At 35.6% G+C, this 10,887-nt stretch overlaps 2 protein-coding genes across 2 annotated transcripts; both read right to left on the bottom strand.

Annotated features, from left to right (window-relative positions):
* Nucleotides 1-718: 718 nt before the first annotated feature.
* LOC130496920 (uncharacterized) lies at nt 719-2,486 on the bottom strand. The gene is made up of 4 exons (XM_056989619.1): nt 2,463-2,486; nt 2,046-2,357; nt 1,730-1,942; nt 719-1,651 (listed from the first exon to the last, which is right to left on the bottom strand). The coding sequence occupies exons 1-4, from the start codon at nt 2,469-2,471 to the stop codon at nt 1,271-1,273; spliced, it is 915 nt and encodes a 304-aa protein (XP_056845599.1). The 5' UTR covers nt 2,472-2,486; the 3' UTR covers nt 719-1,270.
* Nucleotides 2,487-4,403: 1,917 nt separating this feature from the next.
* LOC130509428 (uncharacterized) lies at nt 4,404-5,834 on the bottom strand. Its single transcript, XM_057005373.1, has 3 exons — nt 5,393-5,834; nt 5,204-5,303; nt 4,404-5,116 (listed from the first exon to the last, which is right to left on the bottom strand). The coding sequence occupies exons 1-3, from the start codon at nt 5,803-5,805 to the stop codon at nt 4,445-4,447; spliced, it is 1,185 nt and encodes a 394-aa protein (XP_056861353.1). The 5' UTR covers nt 5,806-5,834; the 3' UTR covers nt 4,404-4,444.
* Nucleotides 5,835-10,887: the final 5,053 nt, after the last annotated feature.

The raw sequence follows: 10,887 nt of genomic DNA, 5'->3' as shown, positions 1-10,887 counted from the left end.
TTTTACTTCCATTCAGTCCATCATCTTCAACGTGGATATCACGTGACACCCGACGATTTGATTCTAATTAGAATCGAAGCTCGTTTCAATCCCTTGACTCAGTAATTACTACTTCCTTACCATTATTTTCACGTAAGCTCTAGTATCTATTAAAAGATCTACAAAAAGTAGAGTACAATATATTCCTTCTGTTTTATAATAGATATTATTATAAGTTACATAAAAATGTTAATTTACAATTCTAATGCAAATTGTATTTATTTTCGGCTGCAATTAATTGCAAGCTGCATTAATTATATAAATAATTTTATTTATCTCAAATATTGTTGGTAAGAATTTGTAATTAATAACAATTTACATATATTTTCGTGACTTTATTAATTTGTGTAGAAAATATCAAAATGTCATTTATTCAGAAACGAAAGGAGTAATTTTTAAATAACCATAAAAAACATAATTGTTTCAGATAATCATAGTTTTTAAGTAACCATAGTTTTTTCAGATAATCTTCTCTACAGGTCAAAAAATTAATTTTGAGAACTGATTTAAAAATAACATTTCATATTCAAATGATTTAACCCCAAAATCTAACTCTTCGCACTATGACTAAACTAAAACGATCACTACAAGAAAACACGATTTTAACGACGACCATTTTCCTCGCTAAATCGTCGTAAATACGTCTTTACGACGATTTAGCGAGGAAAGGCATATCGTCGTTAAAGTTTGGTCGTAACGGATATTTAATCGCCATTTCGTCGTAAAAGTACGAGGGACCCATTTCGTCGTAAAAGGAAGGTTAATATTTCGTCGTAAAGAACACGTAGATTTCCACGTAAAGTGGACGCTATAGTTCCACGTAAAAGACACGTAATATTTCCTCGTAACATACACGTAAACTATCCTCGTAAGAAAAACGTAAATAATACTCGTAAAGTAAACGTAAATAATACACGTAATGTAGACGTAAACTTTCGTCGTAAAGGGAACGTAGAATTTGACACGTAGATTCGTCGTAAGATTTCGTCGTTCTTTACACGTCCACTTACTCGTCAATTCCTCGTGAGTTAACGAGGAATTTGCTTCGATTTTTAAAACTAATTTATTTTTTTAATTTAAATTTTAATATTATAGAAAATAATTATTTCAAAAATATTAGAAATATAAATAATTACTAATGCGAAAATATTAAAAATTTGGAATAAATTAAAACCGAAAATATTATATAAATAAAAGTTTAGAATTTTAATATTACACAGAAAAAAAAAAACTAAGTCGGGCCGGGGCGGTGGATCGTTTCCCGGTAGAGGTCTTCACTCCTCCTCTGTAGTTCCTCCTCTTGCTGCTGAGTACGAGAAGGCTCGGGAACCGGGTTCCGTCGTCGCATATCCGCCAACAACTCCTCCCATTGGGGATTTCCAGAAGATATAACTTCCAGAAACCCCTCCACTCCACCCATACGAGCTTGGAATGATTGGCGCGTAGACTCCAACTCCGTCTGCGTCGACGCCAACTGAGTCCGCGTCGAGTGTAACTCCGAACGCAGCTCAGTGACTTCGTCGGCTCGTCTCTGACCATAAGACGATGTCGCTCTTGGGACATCGTTGACGGAACCGATTCCCAACGTACGTCCCTTTTTCTTAGGGACGACCTACAAAGAAAAAATAAAGTTTAATGTTAATAATATAAAAAAATAGATTAAAAGTAGATTAAAAGGTAAAATTTTTACCTCCTCGTAAATCTGATCCACTTCTTGAGTGGATAATACGACCGGTATTCCATCGGGAGATTGCTGGGTCAGCTGAGTTTGGCGGTCTTCAATCCGAGCAACGACATCGTTGTAGATTTGCTCGGACCTCGGATCCACAAATACCCCCGCCTTGGTCTTGTGGGTCCTCTCGTAAAGCTCTTTAAGAGACGGGAGTTGTCCCGTCTCTTTGGCCTGAAAATAATTAAAATTTAAAATGTTAGAATCAATATACATATATAAGTACATATTAATTATTAAAATATTTAATATGAAAAAAAAATTAGAAATTAATTACCATTTCCAAGCGGACACGGGCATGGGGTTTTTGACCCGTACAGTGAAGCATCGGGCCGTTGCCGTGCTCGTCTTTGGTGTTACGAGAGGCGGAGCAGGCGTTGGAGATCGCAATGGATGATGGCAGCTCCCAGTAACGGATGAGACCATCGTAGACATCCTTGGTCAGCTCAGCGGGTTGCCCGTCCTTGTAACCCTTGTAGATCCAGTCCTCCTTCCAGTTGCCTACGGTGTCCAACAACCGCTTCTTCGCCTTTGCGGTGAACTCCCGTTTCACGTCCTCGTGAACCCCGATGGACCACTGGTATCTTTGCTGCATTTTTAAACCCAAAAAAATTAATAATTAGTTAAAAAATATTAATGAAATAAAAGTTAATAATAAAAATTAAACATAAAATAATTATTTTAAAAAACTTACAGCAAACATCTTGAACCACGTGTTTCTAACATGGTGCGGCGTCTTTTTCCAGTTTGGGTGAGCCTCTGAGAAGTATCCTTTGATGATATCGGATACGCTCGTAGCGACAGAATTGTCGACCCCAAACCTGAAAAAAACAAAGTTAAAGTATTAAAAAAAATATTAATAATTTTAAAAATATTTAAATAAAAAAAATTACGTACCACAGAGTCCCCTCTGGTCGGTCGGGGTCTAAAACCGGTAAACCGGCTCGGCCTGGTTGAGCGAGAAGATCCTCAACCGTGTACCGAGCAAAAGGAGCGGTCGGCGGCACCCGCAACTCCGGATGAATGTATCCGGGTGCAACCGGATCTGGAACCGCCTGAGGTGCAGCAGGTGGGGGTGGTGCACCAGATGGAGGAACCGGTGGTGGCTGTGACTGAGACTCCGGGACAATCTCCGGGTTGGAGGAACCGGGAGCGGAAGATGATGATCCAGCAGCAGGATCACCACAGAACATCTGACTGTAGTGGGGGGGTTTTCTTCTGCTTGTTCTTTCTAACCATCTGAAAAAAAATTCAGATTGTTAGAAAAAACAAGTAGAAGAAATCAAACTAATCAAAATTCTCTACACTAACCACCTAATCAACTATAAACCTATCTAAATTCACTAAACTAAACCACCTAATTCTAGAGAGAGATTAGAGAGAACCTTGGGAGGTGTAGGAGAGGAAATTGGGACGAAATGAAGTGGCTGGTTCTCGCGGGTATATATAAGATTACATAGGGACGTAAAGTCCTCGTAAATTTACGACGAAACAGCAAGGCCCGTGTCATAATTTACGACGATTTTGCAAGGCCCGTCTTTTTAACTTTACGACGAAATTGCAAGGCCCGTGTTTTTTGTTCACGTGGATATTACGACGAAACCGTGGATTTAGCATTTGTTTTTTACATTCCCTAAACCCTAAACCCCAAATTCCTAATTTTTATTATTTTTTTAATCATGAAATTTTAATTATATAGGTTTAATTTATTTTTTAAGTGAATCGAAACCGTATATATATATATTGAGGTTTGGGGTTTAGGGTATAGGGATTTCATAAAAACATGTTAATTCCTCGTAAACAAGCGTGGTTATTACGACGAAAAAAGAAACAATTCTTGCTAATTCCACGTAAGCAAGTTTCGTCGTAAAGACCTCGCAAGCTTACGTGGAATTAGCAAGGATAATTTCTTTTTTCGTCGTAAAGGACACGTTGATTACGAGTTTTTAACGAGGTTATTTTGTAAATCCCTAAACCCCTAACCCTTTACCCTAAATCCCTAAATCCCTAAACCCCTATCCCATTACTAGTAACATCTATATGTGTTAAGTTAATTTAATCAAGAAATTTTAAATATGCATGTTTATTAAGTCTTCTTGAGTGAATTGAGTTTAGCAATGTAAACCTTATATATGATTCACTTATAAGTTAAGGAAGTTTTGGTTAATTTTGGGTTTGATGTTTTAAATTCTTAATTTTTTTAATCATACAATGTTAATTATACAGGTTTATTGTGTCTGCTAAGTGAAAACATATATAGATTGAGGTTTGGGGTTTGGGGTTTAGAGTTTTAGGGATTTGAACACGAAACTCGTTAAATCAACGTAAATTAACGAGGTCTTTACGACGAAACAGCTAAAAGGCTTGTTATTTCCACGTAAGCTGATTTCGTCGTAAACACCACGCACGCTTACGTGGAATTTGCAAGGCCCGTGTTTATTTTTAACGTGTGCTTTACGACGAAATCAGCTTACGTGGATTTTGCAAGGCCCGTGTTTTTCTTTACGAGGAATTAACGTCGATAACCTTAAAATCCCTAAAAATGTAAACCACAAACACCAAACCTCAAACATCCTTTAACTTATAACTCAATCTCAAACACCAAACCCCATACCCTAAACCCCAAATGCATTAATCAAGTCTGAAAATAAATAATATTTTTAAAAAATTACATCATCATTCAGATACATCATCATTCTCTTCAACACTAGAAACATCATCACTTTCATTAAACTCGTCCTCAACAGCATCGTCAGTGGTATCGTCGGGAAGATCTTCATACTCATGATTATGCGGATCAATGAGTAGGATGTCTTCCATTTGTTGTTCAGGTTCTTCGACTTCATTGATGTGTTCTTCTTGCAAAGGTGGTTCTTCTCCACCGATTATTCGTCCACGGGGTGTAACTTTGATAACAGCTAACCAACTTATTCCAGATTCTCGCAACCTCGGGTATGGTAGGAAGCTAACTTGGTCTGCTTGCGAAGCTAATATGAAAGGCTCGAATTTGTTGTACCTCCGTCCACCATTGACAGCAACTACACCAAATTTGTTAAATCGAACACCTCTGTTGACCACGGGGTCGAACCAGTCACATTTGAATATGACGCATTTCAGCTTCAATAACCCAGGGAATTCCACTTCAATAATCTCCTGCAAGATCCCGTAGAAATCGGTTTCGCCTTTCACACAAATTCCATAATTGCTGGTCGCCCGGTGTTTACCATACTCGTACGTATGAAAAGTAAAGCCTCGTGAGAAATACATTGGTGATGTGGTGACCTTTGCAAGTGGACCCTGAACTAATTCGTGAAACCATATGGGATAATCTGGATCCTCATATTCAACCTGCAAAATTAAATTAAAGAGAACATTGAAACAAACGTCTTTCGTTACACCCCGTGGACGCAACAAATATCGGATTGGAGTAAATACCTGACTCTTCAACCATTTAATAAAGTGTCGATCTTTCCTTTTATCTACCTCACTTGTGGATATGCCTGGGATAGCTTCTTGGACTTGACTAACAAATAGGCTGTAAAATGCACATATTTTATTAGTTATATCATCATTTGAAAAATATATTTTAATTACAATTAGTTTAGAACTTTCCATATATGTTACCTTTCAAAATAGCGCATAAATGGATCCTCACAATTAAGTAGAATGTAAGTGTGTGCACTATGGGCGTCTTCATCACTCGACCACCAAACCTCTTTCGTTTTCCCACCCATTCGCCCAATCTGGCTAAAGATATCCGGAACACCAGCAACTGCATATGTTGGGGCAACACCACCATCATCATATCTTCTTGGAGCTCTTTGTCGGGTCCGTACATTAGGTGCAAAGTAGTACGATGTGAAGTGAGATGTTTCTTCCGTCAAACTTCCAGCAATTATAGAACCTTCAACCTTTGCGAGGTTTTTTGCCTTTCCCTTCAAATATTTCATGGCCCGCTCATACTGATACATCCATCCATAATGTACTGGTCCTCGAAGCAATGCCTCATACGGGAGGTGGACAGCTAAATGCTCCATGACGTCAAAAAATGAGGGAGGAAATATCATCTCCAAGTCGCACAATAAGATCGGAATGTTCTCGTGAAGTTGTTCTACGACATCCTCTTTAAGAGTGCGAGTGCTCAAGTCCCTGAAAAATGCTCCAATGGCTTTGTATATTCCAAAAACAATTAAGCAAATTATTAGTGCATATTTTTGAAAAATAAATTAAGAAATTAATTAGTGTGAGTAATAATATATTACCTGCAAGTGCTTCATGTACTTTTGTTGGAAGTAGCTCCGCAAATGCAAAGGGAAGTAGTCTTTGCATAAAGACATGACAATCATGACTCTTCATCCCAGAGAACTTTTGGCCCTTTTCAACACATCTAGAGAGGTTTGAAACATACCCATCAGGAAACTTCACTGCTGATGCAACCCAGTTGAACAAGACCGACTTTTGTTCTGAAGACAATCTGAATACCGGTACAGGAACTTGTCCATTGCTTTTTATATGTAACTCGGGTCTTGAGCAAATATCAGGCAAGTCCAACCTCGATTTTTGATTGTCTTTTGTCTTCCCTGGAACATTCAATATTGTATTCATGATGTTCTCAAAAAAATTCTTCTCAATATGCATCACATCTAGGTTGTGGCGCAAAAGAAGATCTTTCCAATACGGCAACTCCCAAAATATACTCTTCTTGTGCCAGTTGTGCTGAACTCCATAATAATCAGGCATATTACCGGGAACATGCCAATTACCACCACAACGAACTGTTTCTTGAGCTCCGTAGTAATCGATTTGCTGTTCAATTTGTTCTCCAGTTAAATACGGAGGAGGAGTGTCTCTCACAACCCTTTTATGCCTAAACAATTTCCTGTTTCTTCGATAAGGATGATTAATGGGAAGAAATCGCCGGTGACAATCGAACCAACTTATCTTCCTACCGTTCTTCAGCTGAAATGCATATGTCGTTCCATTACAATATGGACAAGATAATCTCCCATGTGTAGTCCACCCAGACAACATCCCATAAGCAGGAAAGTCACTTATGGTCCACAAAAGCATCGCTCGCATCGTAAAATTTGTCTTCGTTGAGCAGTCGTACGTCCTCACCCCTGTTGCCCACAAATCTTTCAACTCTTTTATCAGTGGCTGTAGAAAGACATCCAGAGACCTTTTTGGATGGTTCGGACCAGGTATTAATATGGTCAAGAACAGAAACTCCCGTTGCATGCACATATCTGGAGGCAGGTTGTATGGCGTCATAAAGACTGGCCACAATGAATATTGTCTCCCTGACATACCGAAGGGACTAAATCCGTCCGTGCATAATCCCATATACACATTTCGGCTATTGCTAGCGAATTGTGGATATATTTTGTTAAAATGTTTCCAAGCTCTTGCATCTGATGGATGAGTCATCTCACCATCCGTCTGAGTATGCTCGGCATGCCATCTCATTTTTCCAGCAGTCTCCTCAGATTGGTACAATCTTTTCAATCTGTCGGTAATTGGTAGGTACCACATCCTTTGGTACGGTACCCTATTACGTCCTCGTCCTTGCGGTTTGAATCGTGGCTTCTTGCAGAATCGACACTCTTCTAACTTCTCATCATCTCCCCAGTAGAGCATGCAGTTGTCGATGCAAACGTCTATCATCTCAGAAGGCAACCCCAGACTATAAACTAGTTTCTGAATCTCATAATAAGAATCAGCAGAGACATTGTCTTCCGGCAAATACTCTTTAAACAAGTCTGTCCATGCATTCATGCAACTTTCAGGTAGATTATGATCAGTTTTAATACTCATCATTCTAGCAGCCAACGACAATTTAGAGAGACCTTCTCTACAACCACTGTAAAGTGGCTGATTCGCAGCATCTAACATTTCATAAAACTTTTTTGCATCTATGTTAGGTTCTTCAACTTCATCATCATCATGAGCAACAAATGCATCAGCTACCATATCATGAACCCTATCATAATTATCTACCATATGCTCCTCCTGATGGTATCTATGTTGATTATGCAAATGATCAACCGGTTCATTCTGAAAATTGCTATTACTACTACTAGCTTCATTCTCATAATTATAACCTTCTCCATGTTGAAACCAGATATAGTAATTTGGCATGAAACCTCTATTTATTAAATGCTTCCAAACATTTTCACGAGTTGCCAGTTTTGAATTGTTGCATTTTCGACAAGGACAAAACATCTTACCGCTTTCTTGGGCGAGCGGTGTAGAATCTGCTTGATGCATAAATGTCTCTAGTCCTTCCAGATACTCTTTCGTCACTCTCCCGTTAGCATCTCTATGCGTGTACATCCATCTCCGCAACTCTAAATAATTTCCATCACCAGACATTTTTTTTTCACGTTTTTAGATTTTTTTTTCTTTTGCATGTGGTGTGTTTCAAATGTTCCTCAAATGACATATTTATAGGAAAATTCGAAATTGGTAGGTGAGATTTTACTACGAATTAACGACGAAATATGGGTAGTTAGACAAGATAAAAAACGTGTGTCACCTAAAATTAGGTGACACTCGCAAAAACCACGTAAATATTTTCCTCGTTAATTACACGTTAATTATTACGTGTTCATTACGACGAAATGCTGTTTCCTCGTAAAAACGACGTTCCTTTACGTTTGGTTTACGACGAAACTCTTTCGTCGTTAATTAACGACGAAATAACGTGTTTATTGTCTTTTCACGTAACTTCCTCGTAAAGGCCTCGTAATTTTACGAGGAAATTATTTCGTCGCTAACTTTCGTCGCTAAGCCCGTGTTTTCTTGTAGTGGATGATGAAATACATTAATTTTAAAACGAACTTTGTAACAAAAGTAATATACGGTTTATAGAAAATCGTTTCTCAAAACATCATTTTTTTCTTTTGTCAACCCTCAAAACATCATGTATGATGGAACTTTAAGTAAAAGTTTCGAGATTTAATGTATTCAAGCACATTAGTTCATTGAACCGAAAATGGATAATTCTGTCGACCCAAAATCCAAAACGAATATAAAAAATATAAGTCACATGGACGGCGTTTTGTTCTTGGAAAAGAGTTAAGTTAAAAAAACAGAGCATTGAATTGTACCAGCCGATCGAGATGTTAGAATGCTTCCTTAATTTGCAAGTCGTGATGCTAAGACTCCTTTTCTTTCACGAAGCGGACTTTGACTCAATGATTCACATTTCCAATTGAAAAATGTCTGGTCATTCTGTCAGAAACTAATTACGGAGCTACTATAGATAGATAAAAGAGTTGTCAAGTTCGATCAAACTTGATATTCTGTTTTATAATAAATGTCATTATAACATAATTTTGTTATATAAAAAATATCAATTTACAATTTCAATGCATATATTTATATTAAACTGAAAATTAATTGTAAACTGTATTGATTTTATAAAAAAAATTATTCATTTCAAATATTATTGGTCAGAGATGTGTAATTAATAACAATTTACAATATTAAAGTGACACTTGGAGAGAGTAAAATAGATACCACAAAGTTGAACTACATATGTGTAAAGTACAAAACTAACCTTCAAAATTTGTATTAAGGATATTATATCCCATATCGGAAATTCTAAAAAATATTAACTAATATATAAAAGGTTATGGTCAATCCATTAATCACCAATTGATTTTAAATTGGAAACCCATAACAAATTTGAATCTCACATGATATCATATCCCACATCAAAAATTCTAAAAGACACTAGCTAATATATAAATAATTAAGACCAATCCACTAATTATTAATTGGTTTTAAGTTAGGAGTCTATTATAAATTCGAATTTAACATGGTATCAGAGTACATATCCTAAATACCCTAAATCTCTAATTAATATTAACCCTTCCTGACCGGATTTATAGGTCGTAATTAACCCTTTCCGACCGAATATAAATGCCGTAATTAACTCGCTCGACCGAATATAATTATCTTAAAGTTCCAAGATTTATGGCTGATAAGAATCATCATCTCGAGGAGGAATATTAAAACATCTCTAATGTAATATTCTATTTTTTTCTTCCAAAATGTAATAAATGTGATTATGGAGTAAAAATGCTCAAACCTTACTTCATTTCCTACTCCATAATGGAGTGATGAACAAACAAAAAATAGATTATTTCATTTATGGAGTAAATTTCAATATGAAATAAAAAATAGAGTGGGATTGAAGCATGTGTTACTCTATAATCACTTTTACTCCATTTTAGAGAAAAAAAAAGAGTAGGGTTGAAAATGTCCTTATGAATATCATATTCCACATCGGAAATTCTAAAAGACACTAACTAATATATCTAATATATTAAAAGAGGAGTACCAAATTAGATTAATCTTTAGTTTTTCACTATATTTACATTGCTATGCCATTGAAATATTAAATGAAGCTATATTTAAGTATGATTGTCTTTTTCTAATTTAAATAATAGATTTAAGTATTTAATGTCTTTGGCTAATTTAAATAATAGATATCCTTGATAAAATCTTAACCAAAATATGATTTCTAATATATTTCGTATTAACATAATAAATATTTTTAATATTTATTAGTAATAAATAATAAAAAAAAAAATTACACATCATAATCAATTTATATAACATATAAATAAAATATAAATAATTTATTCATATATTATTAGCATAATACTTCTATAATATAAGTCCATTTAGTTATAAATATAAGATTTGTTGTTTATATGATACACTGTGATATAATAGAAGATTACATCACAAAATATAATTATTTTTAAGTAATAAATAAAATCGTTATGTTTTAAAATGTTATATTAACAATTATGTAATTCATTTTAATTTACAAACTAGATTCTAACCCGCCCGACTGGGCGGGTGTTATTTTTTTCAACAATATACCATTTATAATTTCTTCTGTTTTTGATATGTCGTAAAACTATTTTATACGTGTTTCTATATGTTAGAGTGTGTTCATTTTGTATCCTTGTTTGATATATAATAGATAGCGACATCCTTTTTTAAACGGATCTACTATTCTATTAAATTTATTAATACAATTTATTAACTTGTATGATTATCTAAATGACCACAATAAAAATATATCTAAAATACAAAATTAT

The sequence above is a fragment of the Raphanus sativus genome, chromosome 1 (genome assembly GCF_000801105.2).
Source record: "Raphanus sativus cultivar WK10039 chromosome 1, ASM80110v3, whole genome shotgun sequence".
Taxonomy (NCBI): domain Eukaryota; kingdom Viridiplantae; phylum Streptophyta; class Magnoliopsida; order Brassicales; family Brassicaceae; genus Raphanus; species Raphanus sativus.
Note: the sequence above shows the minus strand (reverse complement) of the source record. Positions and strands in the feature narration are given on the sequence as shown.

Coding starts and splice junctions, on each gene's coding strand:
- LOC130496920 (XM_056989619.1), bottom strand. Junction 1,943..2,045: donor CCCGTGTCCGCTTGGAAATG/GTAATTAATTTC, acceptor AATTATTTTCAG/GCCAAAGAGACGGGACAACT. Junction 1,652..1,729: donor TGGATCAGATTTACGAGGAG/GTAAAAATTTTA, acceptor TTTTCTTTGTAG/GTCGTCCCTAAGAAAAAGGG.
- LOC130509428 (XM_057005373.1), bottom strand. CDS start 5,805: ATGGAGCATTTAGCTGTCCACCTCCCGTATGAGGCATTGCTTCGAGGA. Junction 5,304..5,392: donor TTTATGCGCTATTTTGAAAG/GTAACATATATG, acceptor TGCATTTTACAG/CCTATTTGTTAGTCAAGTCC. Junction 5,117..5,203: donor TTAAATGGTTGAAGAGTCAG/GTATTTACTCCA, acceptor TTAATTTTGCAG/GTTGAATATGAGGATCCAGA.